This window comes from Corvus kubaryi, unplaced genomic scaffold (assembly GCF_017639235.1).
Source record: "Corvus kubaryi isolate FWS band 111438036 unplaced genomic scaffold, C.kubaryi_AGA036_p1.0 66, whole genome shotgun sequence".
Taxonomy (NCBI): Eukaryota; Metazoa; Chordata; class Aves; order Passeriformes; family Corvidae; genus Corvus; species Corvus kubaryi.
In genome coordinates this window covers 22,454,081-22,480,972 of record NW_024582054.1, presented here as the reverse complement: position 1 = coordinate 22,480,972, position 26,892 = coordinate 22,454,081, and the positions used below count along the sequence as shown (strand labels likewise).

The 26,892-nt window shown below is 39.8% G+C and overlaps 1 protein-coding gene across 3 annotated transcripts in view; it reads right to left on the bottom strand.

Annotated features, from left to right (window-relative positions):
• Positions 1-4,512: 4,512 nt before the first annotated feature.
• CUNH14orf132 (chromosome unknown C14orf132 homolog) overlaps positions 4,513-26,892 on the bottom strand; it is a 72,973-nt gene continuing 50,593 nt past the window's right edge. For all 3 annotated transcript variants that reach the window (XM_042048458.1, XM_042048460.1, XM_042048459.1), the window contains one exon: positions 4,513-12,524. In XM_042048458.1, the coding sequence (XP_041904392.1) occupies positions 12,300-12,524 (225 nt within the window). In that variant the 3' untranslated portion in view covers positions 4,513-12,299. The remainder of the gene's footprint in view (positions 12,525-26,892) is intronic.

The window sequence follows — 26,892 nt, the reverse complement described above, 5'->3', positions numbered from 1 at the left end:
GCTGTGCAGATTTCCAACTGATGAATAGACATCTGAAGTAATTTAAAGGTTTTCATGTCTTCTCCTAGCCAGTTTTTTTCTATGTGATGTGGACTGGATGTTAACTCTTAAATACCTTTCCTGAGGTGAATTGAGAATCAAAATCAGAAGTAGGCAGAGAAGGTGAGGCCTCTTTTTGCATGAAAAGAATTATTGCCTTCAAATATCCACAGCCAAGTGATTACGCTTTTTCAAGTTGGTCAAGAGAGGAGAAATCTCAAAATGATACTGCAGTAACCAGTAAGACCAGCTTAGGTATGTAGAACTCTTCAGCTGACTCACCTTGGCATTAAGTTTCAAGACCTGCTTCAGAAATTAGTACATTTTTCATTTAATCTGAGCTGTTAACCATATGGGTCCTACCATTAGCTGAATCTTGGAATCTATGCTACGAAAACCTTCAGCTGCAAAAACTTCAAGGTGATCAAGTAATAATCAGTCTTTAGGTTGCATCAATTTTCACAGTGGAGACTTGAGATATCAGTTCTGGCAGGTTTTCAGTGAAATATTAACACTGGTGTTAGCTGAACACATTAGGATAGATTAACATGATTTTAGGTATGCTAAATAAAGTGGGAGAACTGTGTGCAATGACATGATACTTAAATAGTTATGAAAATAGAGTCTTATTTTACAATCTCTGTTGTCATGAAAAACTTGCAACATTAAGTGAGAGATGCATGACAAAGGGAAATGAAGTCCCTTGGAAAGTAAAGTCTGTTGATGGTGTCCATAGGATAAGTCAAAGTCACACCCAAGTTGCTTTTGCCATTGAAGTGTCAGTCACACAGCTGCTCCTAGACTTGTCAGAGTTGCTCTTCCAGCAGGCTACAAAAAGTACAATCTATCCTTCAAGGGGACAGTCAGAATAAAGCTTCCAGACAAAATTTGCCTTTCTGTGCTCAGAAGCTGCCTGGGATTTTTTTGTGGTTTTGTGTTTAGTTTTTTTTCCTGTTTGGACTTCTTTTGTTTTGCTTTGTGTTTTGGGTTGGGTTGTTTGTTTGTATTTTCCTTATTAAGTCTTGCTATTTTGCTATAATTTTGTCTCTGGGATGTGCATGGAATAGGCAATTGACACCTGCAGTGCAGGAAAAAAACTCCCGATGTTTGGATTTTTAATTTCCAGTTGTGGAATGGTCCTGCACTCTAGTTCTGATTATCTGATGTGATAGCATTTTCTGTGGCTTGTATTATAGGATAGGGGAAATAGCTAAGTGGTTTGAGAGACATTATCTTCACTTCCCTGGAGTGAGTCATAGGGTTTATCTGAACAGGGAAGATGGGGTAACCTGCAACCAGCTCCCCAGGTCGGCTGTGTGAGGCAGCCCAGTGTCTGCCCTGGCAAGCCCTTGCACACCCCCAGGCAGGAGCTGGCACAGAGCCCTCATTCCCAGCCCCATGCTGCACACAAACCCACAGGAAGCACAGCAGTTCCTCATCAGAGCAGCCCTGCTGTGGTTTTTGTTAGCACCCATGACAATTTCCTGTTCTGTTCAGACAATCAGTCAGTTAGAAGAACTGTTTAGATCCCTAAGTAATTTGTTCATGGTGCATCAGGTTTCTGAGACATCTCTTCCCCACTTAGCAAGAATTAATGCATAGGAAGTACAGAAGCACTGAACGAAGCAGGGGACTGCTGTTGAGCTATAAAGTATGGATGGTTCTCATCTAACTGAAATCAGCCTCATTGGGGGAAACATTCTTGACTGGGCACTTGAACACACATTAAAGCACATCCCATGAGCTGTTTTTATCACAGAACAGATAATAGATTTAAAAAAAAATATATAGCATAATTGGACACAGTATGCTGTTCATATACTGATAAATTTAAAAATTGCTTCAGTGGCAAGATTATATTGAAAATTTTAGCACATGAACATCCAAAGCTATTTATAGTTAAGCTGTCCCATTGTACCGCACTAAAAACGCTCTGATTCTTGTCATATCAGAGGTCTCAACATCTTATAGGTAAAATCAAAGCTAAAACAAAACTATTCTGAAATAGGACAAAACATCATTGAATTTTATGTTTATTTGGTTTTTTCAAATTTAGAATGGATTTTTTCCCAAAACTGCCTGAAGAACAGAAATTCTAAATTGTGATTGGAAGATGGAAAAATCAAGGTTTCGTCTAGAGTATCCTACAATCAGAAGTGAGGCAACTGAGACAACAACTTTAAGAGTTAAGTCCTACATATCCTTGAACTACAAAAGAAACAGGAAGGTAAGGAAAATTCTTACAAGGTCAAAATTTGAGTTTGACTTTAGGAGAATCTAGTCAATATGTATTTCAAAAGATGGGACCTACCTGAAACAAAATTAAGTCAGTAAATAGCAAGCACAAATTATTAGAGAAGGTTGCACAGAGCATAGAAATGGATTTGGTAAGAGCAGCTGGTGTGGTCACAAAAATTATTTTAAAAACACAGAAGTATGAGGGTATGAGGCTTTCAAAGGAATTAATGGGTAATTTAATTTACCAGAAAGTGAAAGAGAAAAGTACTTTAAAGTAATTTGTTTCCATCAGCTGTTATTGCAGAGGACTTTGAGGTATATGTACTCAAAGAATTTTCAAGTAGCAAATATTGATAAAGATCGAAAGATTTTGGGTATTAGCACAAGGTAAGAAATGAAAGAGTAGAGAGATTAAAAAAAAAAGAAATTAAAAATGCCAGGTGCTTGGAAGAAGAGCTGAGCTGCTAAGAAAATAAAATTCTCTGTTTAAAATTGTTTGCTGCACTGAAGGCCCTGGGAATAATAAATCACTTTACCTATCCTTTAAGGAATCACTAGGGAAATTCAGAGAGCAGTAAACCTTTTTTTCTGTACCCAACTAACACCTGTAGGCATAAAATCTTTGTAATTCAAAACAGAAATGACAAAAAAATCTTCATAAAAGGAGTGTTTTTCTTTCCTGTAATGGGCAAGGATTGTTCGAATATATAAAGGAAATTTGAGTCAGTTGATCTCATGTATTCAGAATCATAAGGTCCATCTTTACAAAATTTAATACAAACATTGTGGGTGATTTGCTTAGCTCATAATAAGGTCTTTGCAATCAATAGCAAAAGGCAAGCTGCTGTGTGAGTCCAATGTTTCTGTTATGACAGAAGGCAGTGAAATGGATGGCAGGTTGTTTATAGAACTTCACCTACACCCATACAAGATGTGCATATGCTGCAGTTAAAGCTGTGAAGTCACTTGGTCACATTTGAATTAATTATTTTTATCCCAAAGAAAACTGTAATGTAGCATTAGACACATCAAAATCTGTCAGTTGAAATGCTATAGTGGACATGCTCTCTTGGGCTAAAAACCTGATGTTCTTTGTTAGTCTCACTACAGAACAATTTACATTAGCAGACAGCTTGTTTATATTGATAATGCTGCGCAAAAAACAGTACCAACAATTTCAATTGGCTTTATTATGCTGAACACACATAGCTGAATTTTTAAATGAGCGTTGAACAGAACATTCTCTTCCATTTCTAGAGTATACTCATTTCCTAATATTGTGCAGAATTTAGAAATGAGCAGAAATGAGATCTGTATGATTCCAAATTTTCAATGGAAAAATGAATTACAATTAGATATTGCTGTAGTGTAGATATTGCACTGCCTTACAATCTGATGGGTAAATTCTGGAATATGCTATGTTGCTAGATTGATAAAGACTGGAACTAGAATAAAACATGCCTTTTTATTTTTTAAAGGAATTTTTGTCAGACTTGCTATCAGCATTGGTTCATGTATCTTCATGATCTGAGTTCGCTGCATTCACAGGTAAGTCATTTTTTTTATTTTAAATTGTGCTTAAGAGGTCCCTTAGCATGTCCTTTTGTCATTCTTTCAGCAGATCTGAACTCAGCTTGCCTCAATGACTCTTTAGGAGAATCATGAGGTAAGGCCCATAACAATCTATATGCTGTATTGCCTTAGCAAAGCCAAATGTTTTCCTTTCTTCCTATTGCCACTTCCTGCCTTGATGAAGCTTGCTGGATATCCTACAGCAAGGTCTGATGCCTCCTTTAGTTCCCCAGAAGCCTTTGGACAGGAGTTTGGGGCCACAGACACAAAGGCATCCACACAGCTCTGTGAGACAGGATGGCCAAGCTCAGCTGAGGAGAGAACTGGCAGAGAGCAGTGACACAAGGGCTTGTGGTACAAGGGCTTCTGAGCTCATGTTTGAAGAAAATGAGACATTTTATTTGGCTCCCAGGTGTGTTGAGGCACTTCTTGGACTTTGAGAGCTGGTAAATGCATTTCTGCAGAAATAGCCACAGTGTTCTTTCCATGCCATATATTCAATAGAGACGGTTTCCCAAGGCTACCAATCCAAGCAGATTTGTAAATTGCAAGAAATTACTCGTGTCAGAGTATCACTGGAGGTAATAATTAAATAACTGCAATTCCAGACTTCTAACTACTCTCAAGTAAACTGAGAACAAAATGAAAAATCACACACCATTATCAATTTGAAGAACTTTATCCAAAACCACAATTTCCATCTGATATTAACAAAACTTGTCATTTTTACCATAGTAAAGGAATGAACCAGTACTAAGTACACACACAGTGAAAGCAGTCAATAACTGGAAAAGAACATAACAGGAGCTTAAAAGAAGCCATATCTCTTAACAAAACTTACTAATTACAGTAAAATTGGAGAAAGCAGAGGGCATTTCAAAGTTGTCTTCCTCTTTACGGATAGAACTCCACAATTCAAGAACAATTACAACAGTAAAGGTTTTTCTAGAAACCAACCCATGTATTACAAAAACAATACACAGAATCCCTGCCAACCTGATAGTGTACAAAACAGGGTAGCAGAGAGAAAGCACAAGAGAATTAAATTGCCCAGGATTATTAAGAAAAAGTAACAGTGCATACTAAAGGGCTCCTGTAAAGCTGCTTTACATGAACTGAAGATGTAATTTCCATATGACTGTGACTTTGTGTGAAGCACAGATGCTTTCAGAAGAGTCATTATTTAGCTTATCTTTGGGAAAAAACTCCTAAATAATTAGGCAGTATTTGAGATAACTGAAAAACAAATGTAACAGACTACCTCACAAAGCCAACTACCAGATTTATTTACATAGGCTTCACATTTCACTGAGACTTTGTACTTCACTCCTTCTAAACTTCTCAACTTCAGAACTGGAAGAAGACTTAGAGAAAAAACAAATATTTCTCAGGTTAGGTACTCATACTAGGAAAAAATAGTGCAACCATTTGCTATATTATATATCCTTCCAACATATCTATCAAAATATTTTGACTTGGTTTTATTACCTTCTCATTTAAAAAAATACAGCATTCTGCTTTCTTTCTTGCTTTTGTTTACGAAATTACAGACATCTTTACATTTAAAATAAAGCCCCAGCAACCCACAGCTAGTCCTGCAAACTGATCCAGTGAAGCAGATGTCAGAAGTACAGAAGTGTTATTAATGCAGTTGACTCCAGGTGGAGGCAAAGGTCCCTCTGGATAGAGCAGCGTGCAGGCTCAGGAACTTCGATCATCCTTATGAAGGCAGCAACTGAGAGTAGTTTTAGGCCTAGACCTGAAACAGTTCAATCTTATTTGTTCATTAGTGGGAGTGAACTCCTCAGGAAATGCGGTATCACCGTAATGGCTGCAGTTCAGGAAGCTCCCAGAACACAAGGCTGCATAGCTCCCTCAGTTCTGGCAAAAGAATGCACTTTCTTCTGGTCACAGTGAGATTTCTAAATGCTCAATCTGGCTATTGCAGCTTGGCTGTGCATCCGAGAACTGCAGGTGTGCCTAGATTTGAAATGGCTTAGCACATTGTGGCTGTTTTCTTTATTGAATAGGCTGCTCTTTAATGGCCCTGACCTCACAGTAAATCACATGGAGCTTTTCTATTCTCCTTAGGGCCCACTCCCACTGCCCTCACTTACCCCAAGAGCATTACCACTGACTGCTAAAAAAAAAAAGGACTTTGGGTTGGGAAAAGCTCAGTAAATGCTGGCTGCAGAACAATGCAGTGTATTTATAAAACCCGAATTTTTGAAAGGTAACTTCACATTGTATGGATACTGACAACACAGTTATCAAGCTTCATGGCCAAGTCTTGCTCTTCAGCTTAGGGGAAACACTTTGTGGTTTGCTAAGGCAGATAATGATTAAGATTTTCACCCAAGAAGAGATCTTGTGTCACTGTTTTTTGCCCTCACTGTGCAATGTCCTTACTGATCACTAACCTTACCCTCAGAGGTCAATCAAGGAGCTGGCTAACAAGGCCTGAAGAACACTGCTGGCTTCCAAATGCTCATATGCTCTGATACCAGGGAATGAAAAGAATACAGACAAGACAAGGGGAGGAATAAAATGAAGGTATAGAGACAATGTGATGGTAACAGTGAGTTTAAAGAGATGGATGTGAGTTCGTATCAGGGTAATATGGGGGGGAATGAGGAATGATACAACAAAAAGGATTGGGCAGTGGCTTTGGAGACATTCTGTGATTCTCTAGCTTGTTTCTGTTCTCAGCATCTTTAAAGTCTGGATAATAGTAAGATCTCCTTTGAGACCTACTGGCAAAAACCCTGAAGATTAAAATGAGACAATGCTACTGTACAGATGATACTTGACTCATTAGCATTCCATGCTTAAGAAAATAGGGCAGTTTTTGCTTTTGCAGGAAGACTAAGCAGAGCTTTGAGAGGTAAATCTTATATGCATTCTACCAACACAGGAAGCTTTTTGAGTATTTTCCATAACCAAAAATAGTAGCCTGGGAAAGACAGAATGGGTGGCACAATGGTCCCAAGACTTCCCAAAGAGGAGACTATTTGTGCTCACACAAAAGGGCACTTGCCTTGCTACCAACAGCTCAAGTCTGCCTATGTCACTCAGGAAAACCTGCCTTCAGAGACACGTCCTTGAGATGATTGTGACACGTTTGTGTTATCAGGGGTTTCGTTTCCAGTTCCTGGCTGTGTTGGTGTAATTTCCAAACCAGCAAAAGTAGATCTGGTCATGTTGTTTCAGTGTAAATGCTCTGGGAAGGGCCACAATGAGATAAAATTGTCATGCATTTTGTTCTGCAAAGGCAAATATTCCCCTGGAATCGCTTAAGTAGGTAATTGGACAATTTCCTCCTTCTTTGTGCCTGAAGGACCCCAAACTAAAATGGGACATGGCTGGTCCATAGCTGTTAGGAGCTCCCTACGTTTCCAGAGAATAGTGGCAACTTCATTTTCCCTGTCTTGAGCTGGAAAGACAAGGTAAAAGGTGAAGATGGGCTGTATGAGAAAACACAAAAAGTTAGTGTCAGATTAAGGGCAGTAGGAGCCTTCAAGGCTCAGGATGCCTTGACTGCTTTAGGATGTTCTCAGATGAGGGGTAAAGGGCTAAATACACATTAAGTCACCCCTATTTTGACCTTATGGTGACTGAACAATGTACCAGTAACAATATAGCTAACAGAATATTGATCTCTGCCCCTTCTGTGAATGGAACCAATGTGCTTGTTTCCCTGAGGATTAGCAGGCTGTGAGGTGAGGAGGGACGTGCTGTACCTGGTGGTTTAGGTCACTTACACCCAGCTCTGGCTGTGTGTCCAGGAAGGCAGCGGGGCTCAGAGGGACACAGCAGCAATTAATGAACTGCTCAGCTCTGCCTGTCAGAACCCTCATGTCTGACATTATCACCGGGGACCTCACTGCCCTTTCCTTCCTGCGCATTAACCACATGAAATCCAATTCTCCAGAGCTCTGAATGTTCCAACAGCACAGACACATTTTGATCTGGGATTCTGATCTTTAGTCTATCTCAAATAGAAATCACCCTTAAAAAGAGCAATTTTCCAGATTCTACTCTGTGATTAGCCACAGGAAACTCAGTCAAATTACACTGGATAAATGGACAGTGCTACATGAAATTAGTAACTCTCAGCAGCCTGCAGAGAAATGTGAAGAGGATATTAACAACTGGAATTGCTTGGGAATAGCAAAACGAAAGCTTTTAATAATAGACAAAATACATAACAACCCATAGACTACAGACTCCTGTTTTCATTTGGTCCCAGACACAAAGGTGTATTTTTTCCTTTATTTTCAAATGGGTTTGCAGGGTAAGACTATAATGGCTGGCTGCTTCAATCCACTCTTGATTTGGGGTTGGTTATTACAGGCTGCTCAGCAACTGGGTGGGATGCTGACTGCCCTCAAGTCCCATTGGAAGTGAGGATTTTGGAGCGGGAATCTCATTACTTCTGAGATATATATGATCTCCTTTGCCCACTGAAAAGACTAAATACATTGTTTGTAGCACATGAGTCTCTCTGCTACTATTGCATCAGTTTCAAAATTAGTTTTTCAGTTTTGCAAGTGTGTTGACACAGAAATGCACGGTATTAATGCTGCGGGCAAGCCCAGACTCCCACTTGCAGATAAAAATACAACAGGAATAGCGGTGTGGGCTTGCCCATTCAGTTCTCCTTTCTAATGTGCCGTTGCACCCACCTGAATAATTGTTCAGCCTTTAGTCTCTCTGCTGTAGTGGCTGCACAGCTGCTGTGTTGAGCTGCTGCCTGCTTTGAGAAAAAAAGAATTCTTTAGAGGGAGTTTGATTATTTGGTATGTTGCCATAGATCCCTAGAGGCCTTGGCTAAAAGAGAATCATTAGGGCACCTCAGTTTGTCTTCCTGCTTCCCATGGCTCATTGATAACTTTGCAGGGCAAAGTTGCTTCTTGTGTTTGTATGATGATGTTGCAAACAGAGCTGGAGGTTAAACACCTCTAGAGGCAGAGCATGTATAAAATGGTTTGCTTTGCCTACCACAGAATGAATTCCAATCAGGATTTTCTAACTGCTGTCTGTGCTAGACATTTTTAATTGAAGCACTGATGTTCTACAAGAGGAATCCTTTCTCAGGCTGATACACAAAGTGCTCAGCAAAGCACAGAACCCTCTTCTTTTACAGAAAGGCTTCAGAAAACAGCTCTGGGGAATGTGTTTGGGCTTCCTCATCACTCCTCAGTGAGTGACAGCAATTATCCAGCTGCCTGGCTCCAAAGAAAGGAGAAGCTACAGTGCTCCAAGCCAAGCTGTGTTGACAGTTCAAGAGGCAACATATTTCACAGGACCATACCTGTGAAACATCAGCCACTTCTCCATTCCCCTCTGTGGCTTCTCTGAGCTTAATGATGGATTAGTCCCCTTTTTCAATGGTTTAATTTAAACTTTCCCTAACTTCCCAGAAGAGAGACGTGGTTGTAGTAGACGAAGCCAGAACACAACATCCAGAAACATAGCGTGCATATTGTCACTATCAAAGTAGATCAGAACTTGAACCAGCTCTGGCCACTGCAATTTAGGGATCTTCAATACACGTGACAATATTCCACACAGACCCTCACAAGCAGTATCCTTGTACCTGCATCCTAAAACTAACTTTTTCTCCTGACAGAGAAGCTGTACAGTTAGTGGGCAATTTAACTGTGAGGCAGGAAATGCCTGCACTTGCTGCTTGCAGCCAGCTGGCCATGTCACCCTGTCAAGCCAATTACTTAAATTAAAGTTTTGTCCAGCCCTTCTCGACAACACAGCCTCTAACGATGAAAATATGTATGATGATGATCTGGAGGCAGGAGGTAGAACTCATTGTTTTCCAACACTCCTGCTACTACTATCAATTCCACATGAAAGTAGGGCATTTTCTTTAGGAAAAGCAACACAAAAAGTGTCACTTGGTTTCATTAGTAGAATAGTGGTTCTTTGCTGCTCCCACTCTGATGCTTTTCTTCAAGGTTAATGAGTTTAGTCCAGTGCTCTGGGAGAGAGATGCAAACATTGCTAATTGCACTAAGATTAATATTCTAGGCAATACAAGCAAAGAACTCCACTGGCAAATACATTAGGCAGCAGAATAATCCCACTGGGCAAGTACCATTGTGTCAAACTGGTTTTAGTCATGGTGGAAATGTTTTGCTCTTTATGCAAAAACGCTTGCAGGATCTGGCCTAACTAGACAGCCTGCAGGAACAATGAAGAGAAGCCCACGAGCAACTGATACAATTACAAAGGCAACAGAATATCAGAAAATGGTTGGAGACAGTACATTACATTAAACAATATTTTCATGGTCCTGCATGTTCACAACTTCTCCTGCTCAAATCTGCTTTGGAAACTTCTCTGCAGCTTTCCAACAGCTTCCTTTCTGCTTAGCAAGAATAAGCAAAAACAGACAGGGTACACCATTCAAGCTCCCCTGCTTTTCATTGTCCTCTGGCTATGAAGGAATTAATAACTATTTTAGGAAATGAAAATCATAATTTTTCTATCATTCTTAAGACTACAGCTATTTTATTAGACAGAATTACCTTTCTTTCCCTCTGATCTTCCAGAACTGGGTTTCTCAAACTTTTTTCCCAGTACAGGTCTTGTCTGTCCTCAACCATCTTCACAAAATCCTTCCTCCAGAAGGGGAAATAACAACAAACACAGAAGCTCATAATTGTTTTTCTCAGTCTCAAAATAACCGAATTTCTTTTCTCTCCACTGCTAGCTCTGTTTGCATCTTTCCTAGCTTTAAAGGACAGTTCATAGAGAGGGAAAAAGTACACACAGTGACTGCTGAGTGGTTATAAATACTCATTTGGGGCATGCTGCTTTGACTCAAGTAACTGTCCACCAGCCCTACAGGAAAATGGGTTTAAAGAGAAAAGAGGAAAATCCAAACCTCTCTATACACTCAGCAGCTCTTAGCCCAGCCTCAAGCTCAGTGGCAGGCAAGTGTCAAAAATAGTCTCTGCAGACAAGGCTTTCTGGAAGTAGGGTAGTAGCTATATGAGACAGAAAGCCTAGACAGTACATGCAGACATAGAAGAAGAATTTGTCTGCTGCTCTCAAAGTGCATACATTTTATGTATTTACATTTAATTTTTAAGGGGGAAGAGGAAGATTTCCATTTCTTTTTTTCTTTTCTCAAGATTTTATAATCTCTCAAGCAAAGAAGGCTACAGCTTGTGTTGAAAAGATACAGCTCTTGAAAATGAACTGCCCATGAAAAAAATGCAGTAAAAATGTTGCCTCTCAGTGGAACAAATCCAAAGCATAATCAGAATCATTACCTAAATCCAGCTATAAAAAAATCACTTCCAGGACTCCCACCCAGAGATATATTAATACTGAGATATAAGTACTTGCACATCTGACAGTTACTACTTTTCTTGTGTAGTTCCTATCCCAGGACATATGTGACTCTTGAATTCACCCCCTCATGAGCACAGAAGTGCCCAACCTTTCTTTCCATTTTATCTTTCTCATACACATATTCACTATTAATTAGGCTTCACAATTTCCCCATCATTCTTTCAATACATTAATAACCTTATGAAAGTACAAAGCTGCTGTAAGAAATTTGGATTGCAGACAAATGAGATGAAAAGTGTGGTATTAGGCTTTTGTTTCCTGGAAGGGACACATATACAAACCACAGCAATCCAGTACCTCTAGACAGAAATAGGACCTTGTGCTGCTGCTCTGTTTATCATTTCCTCCTCTGAAATGCGGAGGGTCTGCAGAGCAGCAATAGCTATGCCTCCTCCCAAACAGCAGACAGGTTCAGCATCACTTTATTGATTATCAGCTCCAGTAACTGTTACTGGAAGGCAAGTAATAGACAGCCTGCATCTGCCCGTCATGGCTCTAAGACTCAGGATTTTGAACACAGCCCAGGAGTCTATGGCCATGCTGAAGACTCACACATGATGAACTTGGACTTCATCAGAACCAAGCCAATGCCAACCACTTGGTCCATCTAGGAAATTAAGATGTCCAAAAAACATGACCTGGAACAATTCCATACAACATTATACCACAGTAAAAAATGCACAAAAAAACCAAAAGAGCTGACACACTGCAGAAGAGCTGCTAGAAAAATCTACAGTAGAAAATAAGCACTTTCTATATAAATATCTCTCTGTATTTACTATACCCAAGTTGATCTCTCTTTTATTACATTTCTATACAAAACTGGTATTGGCTCTGCTCTCAAATAAAGCTCTCACCTCCACACAACTTGCATCCAAACTTTCTGCCATCAAGACTTAACATGATTAACTTGCATTTCATTCCAATGACCGTGGCAGCACTTAATCAACAAAGTCTCTACCAAATGTATTTATATAGCTATACATGTATATATACACACATACATACATACATACACATGACAAATACTGTTGAAGTTTTCCTTTCTTCCAGTGTTTGTAGTGACAATCATCCTAGAAGGTGAAGGCATACACCACTCCCACAACCACAATATTTCCAATTGTTGCTATTATTGCAATCCATAACAATATGGCATCATTTGAAGAACGGGATGTCTCTTCTGGTGGATTCTGCATGGAAGAGGCTGCATGGACGTTGGCTGATGAGTTAAACAGGGAGTACTCTGTACTAAAGTCCTCGTTGGGTGAGTCCATAAAGGCTCCTCCCATAACAGGAAGCTGTGAAGAAAACCATGGCAAAATCAGACTGAAAGCTATTATCTGCTTTTGCATTGTCCCAAAGTCATTATTAAAGACTAACCATTAAGTAACTTGCAAAATTACGGAGATTTCGTGTACATGGTGCTAACCTGTCAGGAATACCACAGGCTATAAAATTTCTCCCATTTCTGTTAGAATCAGTATTATTGCAGAAAACCTATATATAATACATGCAATATACAGAAGAGCTAGCATGCAGGCTTCAAGTCAGCCTAAGTAATCATATGCATTTAGAAGAGATACACATATACACAAAGCACTCACATACCAGAATGTGAGTTTATAGCAATAGGATTGTTTTGTCACTACCAGCAAAGCTATCATGTCATTGCAAGACATTGCACACACACAGTGAGGATCTGATGCAGAGAATTTGTTCTCCTTTTATGTATCACTCAGAACTACACTTCATGTAGAGATCATGTAGAAAGTTTTTTATGGTAAAAGAGGTAAAGTGTAGTCAGTGCACTAACTTCACTTGCAAAGCATACCACTGCAACAATCCAGGATACAGTGGAAAACTTCAAAACTTTGAAAGGCTCCATCACAATGCAGTAAATTCTAACAGTTTCTAGCAGTGGCTGATTTCTAACAGTTCTTCCACACCAGACTTCTCCTACTGGGAAGGACAAAGTCACTTTGGTGCTCTTAGTGGATTTCTCAATGGTATTGGGAAATGTTCTGGGTAAGACAGCAGTTACTCAATACAATATGGAAAAGATAAAGGAAGAAGAAACTGTTTAACATTGTCCTTTTACACGTTCCAATTGTCTTCCCAACTTCATCCTAGATCACAACACATATTCTTCATGGTTCAAGAACTATTTTACCTCTACACACTGGTAGTCAAGTCATCCTTCTGCAAATGAATGGATTCCTCATTCAGGCAAGAGAAGGATACCTACTGCCGTATAAAGACCATTTACTACTAAAAAAGGTTCATGCAAAAGCTTTTTGCTTCTGTCCTTGTCTCTTGTATGTTTGGGAATGCAGAGCTGGGAGAGTCTCCCCTGACTCACTGAGTGCAGGCTCCAAGTCTCACGTAAGTATATGACATTGTTTCAGAAAAAGCTGCAGAACATCTACTTCCCATATCTATAAATGCTCAGGACACACATTTCTTAATATCCTGTAAAAGAGCATGAGCAGTGTGGGTATGGTAAAGCCCCAAGTCTCTGCAGAACTCTGTAACTAAACTCTGTGAGGATTGTAGTAGGTTGATAGACCAAACCCACGGATTTATTGGATTAAAAAAACCCCCAGAGTCATATGTCTAAATCTCTCTGCCAGCTTGTCCAGAATGAAAAAATTCCATCAAGGCATCGATGATTGGTTTGATCTTAAGCAATGAGTAAAACCTAGACATCAGTGCATCCTACCTACATTCCCCTTTCAGATCTGGTAGGAGTCCAGGGCTTCAGGGAAAGCTGAAAAAAAGTCTGGGAATGTTGTCCTTAAGAAATACCCTTGCTGCAACACCAGCCAACCTTTCCTTCCTCACAGTGGTTTCCACACTGCTGCTGGCATCCTCCAACCTTTAGACACAATCTCCTGTTTTACACCCTGTCAGTAAGTGCATTTGGGGTTTTGGTACTATTTTTCACCTTTCTCAACAGGGCTCTCTTCTACTCTAACTTCAACACTACTGCCAAAGCCACCATGGCCTATGAATAACAGAGGAACAAGCCTTGCCTTCATTCAGCCATATCACAGAATACTGCTATACCCTCAGCCCTAAGCTGCCCTGTCAAATACTAACTGGGCTGAAAAATCATCTCTTTTAACACTCTGTCCTTCATCTCCTGCATCACGTTTTGATTCTCTGAGTAACCTCTCCCTTTGGAACCAAGCTACACCCATTCCAGCTGTGTGCAGCTGTGCTATGGAGGCTGCTGAACTGGACAGTATGTGAGGATAAACCATCTCTCCTCTCCACACTGGATGTAATCTACAGACTACACCAAAGACTTTAAGAAGTCTGAGAATGAAGTAATTTTTTCTGCTTGCCATGCATAACGTTTTACAGAGATATAAAATTCAGGCTCTTTTTCAAAGCTGACTGCTGAACAAATTTCATTTGTACTAGAAAATATCATGTCACATTCAAAATTAAACAGAGAATGATGAAAGACCACAGTGGATATGTCATGCTACCTAATCCACATTAAATAAAATTATCTTTGATATCAAATATGATTAGACAAAAGCAGTTTACAAGAAACCAAGCAGGAAATTGCAAAACTAAAGTTCGATACGTTCTCCCTTCATCAAAGATTTTTGCTGGCAGTTTCAACACAGTGTGGTTTAAAAGAGAGCAAAAGCTTCCATTTTGAAAGCCCAGATTGATGTTTTAAATCCAATTCCACCAGCCTTTTTTATGTCTTAGGATTTGATAAGGAAAACATTTCTCAGTTTAATCAAAATTTCTTTTTATGTAGAGATTGCCATAAAAGGCAGGTCTGACTTCAAACAGAAGTGTATTTATGCAGCGATGATGCCATTTAACAGCTACGGAGACTCTAATTAAAGATCTCTGCAGCAAGTGACAGGAATACATTTACCATACATTACCAGAAAAATGCTCAACCAGAGGTGCTTGCCTCCTTAGCAAACCATTTAAGGCTCTCAGCATTTAGGATAGTCAATTCTGCAAAATCTTTCAACTGAACAATCATCCCAAGTACAGAGGTACACACACATGTGCATGTGCCCAATATAGTGGGAGGTCATAAGCACTGTTCTGGTGGTTGATACCTGGGGTTTGGGCCACACATTCTGTGCTCTCAATGAGTTATTTGAAATGACAAGCTTCCACCCTGTTAGTTCCCCTGGTGCTGTCACAAAGGCAGGGAGCGTCCATGTAGCAGCACAGCTACACAGCACACTGTAAATGATGTCAAATCTAAATCTCCTTGTACTGTCTAAGGCTCAAACAAGCTGTCTGCACCATCTGAGGGGAACACATGGTGAAACAGCTCTGAAATCTGAATCTCTGAAAGGCTTAAGGTGACCTGATGTAAAGCACTGACATTCAGCACCTGGCACAGGCTCTTTCTGTAAGACTGACTCCCAGTTTTTCTGTTTGTAGGTCAGTAGCACTTCACCACAGATCTGGAAATAAACCTTCCTGCCAATTTCCCATTTGCAGAAATCATCTTTTGCTAAATGTGCATTCCCCCTTCTCACTGCTACAGCGGCCTCACATAAGAGCACGAGGAATGGCCATATGGTGTCCCACAGAAAGTCCATCTCCCGTGTGTGTTAGCTCCAACAGTGGCCATAAATAGATGCTTAGGAGAGTAACAGCACAACAGGAGAAACATGTCTGATACTACCCCTTAATAACTCACAGCCTCTGACTGTTTTCAGCTTAGGAAGTTCTTAAGCCTGATACTATTGCTATGGATTTAATAACTTGCAAAGAATTTTGCTACCATGAACTTGTCCAGCCTCTATCTGAGCTCATCTGAAGCTGAGCATCCTTCTCAGTCTGGGCTCTTGGTGCCACTTAATAGTCAGGGCTGCCTAGTGATTAGAGTCATGTAAATCATCCTTGGGAGATACGCCATCTCACCACGGGAGGGAGGGAAGCATGGATGATTAGTATCAATGGCAATCTATCTTTTTGGTAGATTAAATTCAGTGAAATGAATCTCTACCACAGTCTTGATGTCTTCGTTCTCCCAAAAGGTACAGTATCTTCCCTCTGCAGTCTTATTTGAGATTTTACATTAAAGGCTGTGAGACCTCCAGACCTGACACTAATGGGAGTTGTGAAGTGCCTGTAATTAACAGTAGGCTAATGACAGAAACCTGCAGTGCTCTCTGTGACTGCTCTCTTTTTCTGCCTGTGGCTTTACAAAGCAAATATATGCCAATTTACATCATCCAAAACCTTCACCTATGTCACTGCCATTACAGTGACCTGCAGTCTGTTTTAGCCTCAGAGGGTATTTATAGTCCAGGCAAGGCTGCCACTCTCCCCAAGAGCACTGGGCGAGGAGGCCAGGGCAAAGGGTTAACTGGGAAATATGACAGCGAGGGACATGACAGGAGCAGATGGCGAGGGGTAATGCTGTAGCACAGTTTGGAAATGAAACTCCTTTCCTAGTGACTGTGTCGACATTGTTAAGTAGCATTAATAGTACATCGCTTGCTAAATGGCTTCTGGGACTGGCAAAGAAAGAATTGAAACCATTAAACAGCAATAGGCAGAAAACCAAACAGCAAAATGTCAAGTGGTAATGAGAACACCCACTGCGCTGGATACCTCCCACTGGCATGCTTTGGGGTCACGAGGAGAGCAGGCTCTTGAACAGTTCTGTGATACACTTTCTAGTTAGCAGAAAAATCCTATTTTATAACCAAAGTGATTCGTAGGAATGAAAAACAGCATGTCAGGTACCAGTCACTGATACTGTAAGTATGACAGCATTCTTAGGCAGCATCACATAAAATCCATGCCTTAGCAATAACACTGCTCCATTTCTTTGAGAATCAGGTGTCTGACATTTTTTTCATAGTCAGCTAGAGAATTGTGACACTCAGCAGCTGCTACCTTATTGGGAACCCAGGTTTGGCACAGATATTTGAAAGTATAGCTGAATCTTCTAGTAAGAAACAAAGAAACCTCAGCAGCAGCTTTAGCAGCTCTGCTGTATCTTTGCCCTGGTCTCACCAAGCATCACTCTAAGAATGGGATGCTGAGAAGTGAAATGTCACCACAGCTCAGGCATTGTTCTGTAAAATCCATGTTTTTACTTCCAAATATCTAACTTCCCAGTGTTTCTTTTTTGTTAAATTTTTAGATAGCATATTTTTACATGATGGTATAATTTGAATACATAAAGTGAAATTATTATTTCCTTCTGCCCTGGTAGCATGTGATCACTGCAGTATTTGTGTCTGAAAACATTTCACCTGCAGTCACAAAATAATCTGACACAGTTGCCAAAGGCAGTTGCAATATATAGGTTCACAAATCCATCATAGCATCTTAATTCTTAAGCTCTTTTTAAAGAAATATTCTTTACTAAACTGGTACCCCACATGACCAGTATTTTCCCCACACTAATTCTCTTGTGTCTCACAAAAACATGCATATATATATTCTCCTTATCTAAAGCATGCATTGTAAATGAAGATGTCTATTGGCTACTATTAATTTACAGGTAATATCTGGAGAACCAAGTTCTGTTCACTGTTTGCCAGAATATCACCCTACTGCTTACAATGCAAAGAGTGGGTGCACACTGACAATCAGGACACTTGTTCTATGTTCACTGCAAGTGGATTAGCTTGAATGCATTGAACTCACACCCAAAATTAACCACCACCTAAGGCAATCTTCTTTAATTTAATTAAATACATCTAATTCTGAAGAGGAAGAATCCATGTAAATGTTTTATGCAGTTAGCTTCAAATTCTCATTTTAATTAATTCAGATTCCTGCTTCACCCTGAAATAAGTCTTAGGCTGACAAGCTTAGAAAAACAGCTGCTTATTTTCAAAATATAGTTGTCAAAATGTTCACCCTACCAGTGGCAATGGAAAATTTTCACTCTAACATGGAGACATCAGGATTTCACCTGTTATTTTAATCTTGTCTAAAACTTTCCATTTTAACAATCTCTGCTTTTCTTCCAATCCATTATATTCCTAGGACCTGTGCATTACTTCCTCCACTGCTTTCCTGATCCATGCCAGGCTAGATACAATGTCTTTGTCCTTTTAGATGATAGCACTGTTCAAAGTTGTACCGTATCAGCAGTGTCTCAGATGCCAGAGGTTCGAGCCTAGCTGTTGAACCACACACACTGAGTTACCTTCATCAATAGGTGTCTAAACATTCAGGAAGGAACAACCCATCTAAGATGCTGCAGCAAACACTTCAATTCTGAATTTGCTCTTGGCTGTAGAAACCAGTTTCCCCTAACTAAGGTATTCCCACAAGAACTGGGCTCAGCTGGATTGTTGGCCCGAAGCTACCACTTTTATGAGCACAGGTCCTGTGCAGGCTGGAGCACCTCTCTGTGGAAAGTTCCCCTGCTGAATCAGCTGCAAAAAACAGTGTAGATAACTGGCATGAAGGTAAGTGAAAGTTTCATTCTCATATTTCTGCATAGGTAGCATCCAAGATACCCTAATGATAATAAACATGCTGTGATTCCACTCCTGCAATTTACATCTGCCTAGTGCCTCCTTGAAATAGCTTTTCTTACTTCAAAGACCCCACTGCTTTTAAACTGCTATTCTCAACCAACTGCTGTTGGATTTCATCTTCCAAGTGTGTAAGTCTGAGAACAAATAAAAGCCTTTTTAATAAAAAAAGCTTACAGTAGCTGATAAGTCTCAAAAGGATACAGAGAAGTTTCTCATTCCACCTATGGTCCTAAAAATTTCTCCTCTCTTTCCAGCTAATGCCAGCAATGACGCATCAAGGAAAAGAGTAAGTTATGTCAGCACTGAGCGGAAATTCAAATTTCTGTGAAGAAGCCACAACTCTAAGTCACACATAATTTATATTGTGAATCTGTATACCTTACATTGGAGGGAGTGGTGAATATAACAAAAGCGTGCAGGGCAATCCAGCAGACTGTGCTTTAAACTGTCTGAATGCCCATGGAACAACGATTAAAGCAGCACTAGCTGACCTTCTGTAACTAATCCAACTGATGTTAACATCCTATTTTGGACACCACACTGGGAGAGAAGATGTCTGGCCCCCATGTACAGTTACAACTTTCATGCTTCCAGGAGAACATGAATATAAAATGAAAATATAAATAGAGGGACCCAGAAAGACAAGCATTTATCAAAATTGAAAATCTCAGTGGGAGGCTATAAAACTAATCATCAATGTTATCAACAGTAGGAGCTATTAAAATCTGTTTACGATTTCCCAAAATGGCAAAACAGAGGACATTTCAGACCATGTGTAGTCATACTGGGAAACACAGGGAGAACAGGAATTCCTTTAAAGATAAGAGCAATCTGCAGAGCTGGAACAGTTTCATACAGAACGTGATTCTGGAAGAGCTTCAAACAGCAAGCCTGTGAGTTTAAACTCTTCACTAATATGTGAAAAGAAAGAGGTACTGATTATCCCACTTACTGCTTCCAAAATTTTTGGAATTGGTGACTTCAAAGCCAGACTACTGGATTTAACTGGACTTAATTGTCTCCTGTTTTGATGCAGGCTGGCAATTTCTTTCTGGTGTCAAGTTCCTCTATTACAAAAAAACCCCCAAATCAACCAACCAACCAACAAACCAAAAGAAAAAAATAATCTTGGGGTGGGGGGAAAGGAATAGTACCTTGGCATAACGTTTTGACACCTCAAGGGACAGCTTTTCTCTAAGGACACAAGGCTGTATCACTGACAGGAAGCAAGCACATGGCTGCAGGGTATCAGTGGCAGTTTCAGTTCTTGGGCAGAGAGTAAGTGGCTTTCTATGTGTCAGAGGGTAAAGAGGAAAATAAGAGTAACACAAGCTGATTGTAATGGCACTCTGTATCCGCTGAGGAAAAGGCATTCTCACCATGAACAGAAAAGCCACATTAGGAGGTGTAAGTGGAAAGCCAAAGAGCAGAACTCAAGAATGAATGTATTGGAAAATAACTGAACAAAGCCTAATCCCACTTCTCAAAGTGAAAAAGGGCTGCTCAGACCCTTCCTCCACCGTAATCTTTGCAGCCCTGTTCACCTCTGACAAAATGGTGATGCCTCATTATCAGTTTGGTGATGTGGCCAACATACCTAGGTAGCAAAGAAAGAGACTGACCTTCATATTCTTTTGATTTTCCTTCTGCTCCCTCTCCCTTAGCCTAACAAGATGCTTAGGCTGTTCTCCAGGGGGGCGTGGGGGGATGTGTGGAGAGATGAGAATTGGCAGCCATGCACAACAAGGGAAGCAATGACACAATTTCAAAAGTAGAACTAATTCCAGATGAAAAATTGTTTAATCATTAGTCTTCAGGCATGGGCAAAGTAAGAGTTTTGTAAATCACTGTATCCTTCAGTATTTCATAATCAGAATGCTTTTCACAAACACTAAAAGAATTTTAAGGGACAGGTTTATGGAGCTAGAACTAGGAGGATGCAAAATTTTGGATATCATCTTATTCCGCTAGAGGAAAAATAACAGCACAGAAATTCCTCTATGCTGTATATGCTGACCCCTGCTCAAACCAAAACCCAGAAGCAATAAAAAAATCTTGCATGCTCCTCCAATCCCTGCTACACAGCCCATGACAAATTAATTGGCTGAGATTTAACTAAGCCACACTAACAGGCTTAGCTCTATTTCATCAGAGAAATTACTTACAATTCTATGCAGACTCAAAAGTTTTCAAACCTTTCAAATTATAGATCTCTTGTATCTTATGTTACACAGTGATGGCTGTACTGCAAAGACAAGCTGGGATATATTTATCTATTGAGAGAAGTAATTCCTACCACTGTAGCTCTGCTGTACCTAATGATGTGATAAATACCTCATTTTCAGCACCTTTGAGATAGCCACCTTGAACCTATCTTCAAAGATGATAAGAGTTAGGTCACTGTAATAATGCAAACACACTGGGAAAAATATTATTCTATGATGACTTCCAGAGATTAATTCTCTTGTGGAAAATACTTGCAGGCATCCAATAAAAAGCCTCAGAATGGAAATTAAAACAATTTAATAGATTCGACTTATTCCATAAAGATCATTTCCTTAAGCTTACATATTCTATCAAATTCTCTGAAAAAACAGCAGAGAGAGAAAACTGGTAATGATGTGTGCAATGTTATTTTGGCTATGCAGCATTTTTATCCAACATTTTTTTCCTACTTATTTTTTTCTTTCCCTTTCATTCTCATGTTGGATTATATCTTCAGAAACAAAGAAGTGTGGAGGGCTGAGGTATGCTGAGAGAATATTTGAGGTATATCTCTCATGTCTTATTTAAGGCTGTTTTTGTAAACATTTTTGCTTGCATACTTGGCACCTAGTTCAAGACACACAACAAGCCCGAGATGCAAAAAAACAAGGTATTCCAGTTGAGATGGACAAAAAAAGAAGAAAAATCTGACACAATGCTAGTCCTCTTCATGTGTGGAGGTGTTAAGGGTAGCAGCCAGCATAAAGATCAAGTAAAATAGAGAGCTGCTTCCAGAAAGAAAGGAGGACTGCCAAATGTCCCTACTGCATACACTTTGTTTGATAGAATACCAACATGTGTAAGGCTGGCATCCATTGTGATCCCATCAGGCATATCAGCCTCAACATATGGCTTGAACAACCTACAGACTACACATTCCCCTCAACTCATTCTGTAAGTAGCAGTTTATAACTAAAGAGGCATAATTTGCTTAAAAATTAATCCTATTCACTTGCATTTTTGTCTCATGAGTGAGCCAATCACACAATACTCAAGAGAATAAAAATTGGAAGGTGAAATAATGTTGATGGTTTCCTAATTTCTAGTATTTGAAGAGTAGTATTCATTGGGCTAAGGAATGTTCCATCCAACATTAACTATTTGCTGAATATCATGAAGAGAGTAAAAGCTCAATCACATGAAAATCTTGAGTGCTTAAGAACTCAATGCCACCAAGCAAGTATTTCAACCCTAGGATTTACTGTTCCCACAGCAGAGCCCAAGGAAGAGAAGTAACATGTGTTTCTCTTCCCCTTTGGTGCAAGGTCAGCAGGCGTGATGTGAACACAATTCACAAATGGCTTAAAATAAGCCTGGCTCACTTTGCTTTGAAGCAAAAGGGAAGCATCCATACGGGACATTTCACTGTCTCTTTGTGGGGCCAGGAACCTTCATCAAAGTGTGAGAACAGCCAGCATCAGAGCCAAATATTCCATATGTTCTCACAAACCCAGATACTCACAACCCAGGTTTTGCTCATGCCACAAGACCATCAAGGGATGATTAAGTGTGGCTGAACTAGACAGCAGCTGATGACAGCTTTATCACGCCAAACAAACACAGAACAGCCAGGCCATCTGTGTTTGTGTGCTTATGTTTAAGATTATTCAAACAGTTCAGAACACCTTACAGAAAAATATAATAAATTATGCATCAAATCTTTCTCTCTAGATAAGTGTGTCTATATATGTATAGGCAAAATAGCACTCCTCAGTGCCTGACATATACATAGGATGGGTACAAATCAATGTTTAATTTATTGTACTTCTATTTGTAATTTGACACTTGTGCTTTGAAAGCTAGGTGCTGCTCAGGATAATTAAAGCCATGTATATGTAACTGTTCCCCTTGGGAAATTGTTGTTTTCCTACCCAAAAGTGATTCCTGCAAAAGCTTGTTCAGTTATTCTTGTGTTATGGAAGGCTGAGCAGGGAACAAAGAAAATAAAGTCAAAATGTATTGTATTTGCATTTTCCTCTCATTTCACTCAGTGGAATAAGAATTATGGAATCACTGCTGGCCTGGAGAACTGGAACAGTTTAGAGAGAAGTGATTTGGTATTCTCCCATGCCTGATGGAAGATGCAAGTTCACATTCCCCTGGCGTCTTAGCATCTCAGGATGTTTGGGGAAAGGTTTTGAAAGTACATAAACAGGAGAGAAATATTATTGTCTTGAACTTATCAGCTGTCCCTGAGTATGCTGCAGTTCAGGTACTGAAGAAATCCCCACAACCAGAAGGGTGCACCAGTTGAAAATCTTTCAGGTAAAAGGTGTTGAAAAGTAATCAGAAAATGGGTTGGCTCCAAGGTCAGGAGCTTCCTCCACAGCCTGAGAGCCAGAGCAAATGCACAGAGTCCTCTGCAAGCTGAAGTTCAGAGCCTTCTGAACTTCAGATGGTCAAAGCTACAAATCAACAAAACAGCTAAGGGATACCTTGGTGCTTTAAGAGACAGGTTCACACTGAAGCAAGACACTTACACCCACATGGACTTAGATATTTACACATGATGTAATTTACACAATTTTGTGATGGTATCTTGCACCTACAGAAGCAATCTTAAAATAACCCATCTGGCATAAAGCAGTCTAAGATTGAGAATAATTATTGGCTGCTGGAACACAAAAAGTAAGGTGAAATATCAAGCAAGTGAACTGCACCAAAATCCAAAACTCTGTTTTGTTATACCCTTAGTACAAGTCCTACAAAAACAGTTGCAAAAATAAATAAATAAATAAATAAATAAATAAATAAGAAAAAAGCCTGGCAGAAGCAGAACACTCTCAAAGACTCTCAGCCCCAGGAGACGTGCACATGCATGGCAGTGCAGTTCCCAGCCCTTGGCTGGGTTCTTCAGTCCAAGCTTATATATTCAGATAATGAACTCCCTGATCTAGATTATAATACTCTTACCCATGCTGAGGTTTTATTTATGATCCCTCTGAACCCAACTTAAATAAAATATCACTGTCTCATTTTATCAAGGCAGCAATGAGCGTACCATAAAAAGATTAAATGATGGAGAAGACAAAAATTGGAGCATTCACGTAGATTCTCACCAAGGAGCCACTGGTTCTGAGACAGGTGCAGCTCAGCTAAAAATAGAGTTTGGTATCCCTGCATCATTCAGTGCAGTCTTAGAACTTGATGGAGCACCTGATAAGGGAGACATTTTAAAGACAGGTAACAGGCAAAGGAAATTTCATTGGAGGTAACACTAAAACACTCTGAAGGTTTTTGCAGCCTGGGAAGAAAGAGTGCTCTCCCTCACCCAGTGGCCTGACAGGCACCCATCTGCCACAGAGGGACCTTCCCCAGCCACATGAAGTCTTCTGAATTGCAGCTCAAGCCTTTTTCAAGATGAGCATCACTCATCAAAAATCCAACACAGGAATATTAAAAAGCAGCATGGGAGTCGTTCAGTGAAACAGTGCAAATATGTAGTAGTTGCAAAAATGCAAGCATTCCTCTCATCTTTAATAATTTCTATTTTGAAATCCTGGATTGAAGATCTTCGTTTCAAAAATACCTCCAAGAGACTTGTGCATCCCACACCACCATTCTGTGTCTTGCATGGATAAATCCATAACACAGTGAGGCACTGAGAGCTCAGGAAGAAAATTCACAAAGAAAAATTATTACAATGGATGCCCCAAGAAAGAATTAAAACCATCAGCAAAAAAAAAACCCACAGAGAGGGCTTAATGCCACCTGGTTTGCCCCCTCAGAGCAGCCTCTTTAAACACATTCTCAAACTCACCATCCAGTTAAAAGGAAGTAAATTTAGGGACTTAAACTGAACATTAAGAGATCCCTTGAGAAAACAGCTATTGATCTCAACTGGCAATATATGGGAAGGTAAGTACCTAATCTTAAGGCAGTGCACACAGTGCTTATTTGAAAATCTGTACAAAACCTCAAAAACTTACCTCATTAGGTTCTGGAATAGGAGCTTATTTCCTACTCCTATTTAAGGTTATTTTCTACGTATTTCCTACTCATTTAAAGTTTCAGAGTTGCAGTAAAAAAATGACACATACATCTAAAATTAACTACATAGACACATCTTAAATGTAACTAAATCAACAAACTAGCAACACAAGGAATAGCAGACAAAAATGAAAGGATTTTTCAAAAGTTATTATAATGTCTTTAAAGCAGTTCTGCATATTGGAAGTGCCCTGCAAGTCATGAGTATAACATGAATGATTGGACTAGGAAAGCATAGTCAGAGGGATAAAGACACATTAGGAAACAAAGAGGTGACCATAATAAACAGATGACCACGTTTACTCAAGATAAAATGAAATCAAGTTAGAAAGTTTAAAACATTAGAAATAAAACAATGTTTTCTATGTATTTGTGGGTAGGGCTGAACTCAAGACGAGCTTTTACACAGAGTTTTTCCAAGGCCTGAGTAAGATCTTTGCACCACAGATGCTAAGCTGAATGTTTTCCTCCTAGCATAATTCAATACCTGATCAATTCTCCCTTGAAAATAAACTAGAAACCATGCTGTGAGACATTTCCTGACTAGGAAGACTACATCATTGATCTCTGCATTACATCCTACCAAGTACCACTTACCAAGTTAAGACATTATATATTTATTGTCAAGTATATCGAATTAATTACAGAATAAAACCACATTTCATCTGTCCTGTTGCTCAAAGAGCATCGTAGAAATATAACTGATAAAATGCAATACATCAGTGCAAGATGACTGTCCAGATTCAGAACAACCTGAAACCAGAAAGTCTTCCCCTTGGGAAAAGCTTGAGCATACTCAAGAGCATACTCAAGTTTTATTATCCTGAAGAGAATCTCTGAACAAACTTGTTTGATCCAGCCTGTAATACAAAACACACTTTTATGAAACACATATACAATGACAAAATGCAGCAAGTCAAACCCCTCAGAAGGACCTCAAGAAATGTCACTGTGATCCCTAAGAAGAACTGGGTCCCAGTAAATAAGAGAGCAAATGCAGCACGGTTAAACTTTAATTATATTTGGCTCCCTCAAAACAGATGCTCACAGACAGATTTCTGTTTCACCCACTAATGACTGTCATACACAATCATGTCACTGATTTCAAAGGGCTGCAGGGTTCACACGCTTGTAGGCAAAACCGACAAGACACAGCTAAAGAATATTCACAAAATCCAACACCCAGCTTCATCCAACAGGGATATTCAGACACTGCAAGAGAGGTAGGAGAACCAGACTTTGTCATGCTGTTTCAGGAAGAGGAACAATTGTCAGACTGCTGGTGCCTGTTACAACCTCTGCATGTACGAGCAGTGGCCCTCCTGACTGTGCTTGGGAAGCCACAGTGTGCTCCTGTTCACTCTCTGTTCTGGGTTCCTGGATCATCACATACTGATGAAAGGATAACAAGGTAGTGATATGAAAAGACAAACACAGGTAGGCAGGGGTCAGAAGGAAGAGGTGCATCACAATAAGTGCAGGGGAAGGAAAGCTGTTGGGAAGTCATACAGGCCTTGGGTATTTCACATTGTCCCAGAGTACACCCCCTCCCAAGAAATCTGTTTTTCTGATTACTTCAGATATGACCCTCATAAGATTTTAGAGTGGGCCTTGGTCAACTTCAGCTGTCTGTTGCAAGATCTACAAAGAATACAATGAATGGATGCACTCATTCCCAGTTTGAGGCTGTGTCTCTCAAGCTTGGGTCTTACCAGATCAGATGAGAACACATCAAAGTGGAGTTTGAGTGTGGAGCTTGAGTCTGGTGTTATGCAGTACTGCTGTCATGGACCTCATTTCATTCATTTTTATTAAAATCAGCTTGTTTTTCTTGCAGCTTAAATAGGGAAGTAAGAGGAACCAGAAACAAACCCTTCTGTCCCACTCCTTCAGTTCCGGGGGTGGACGG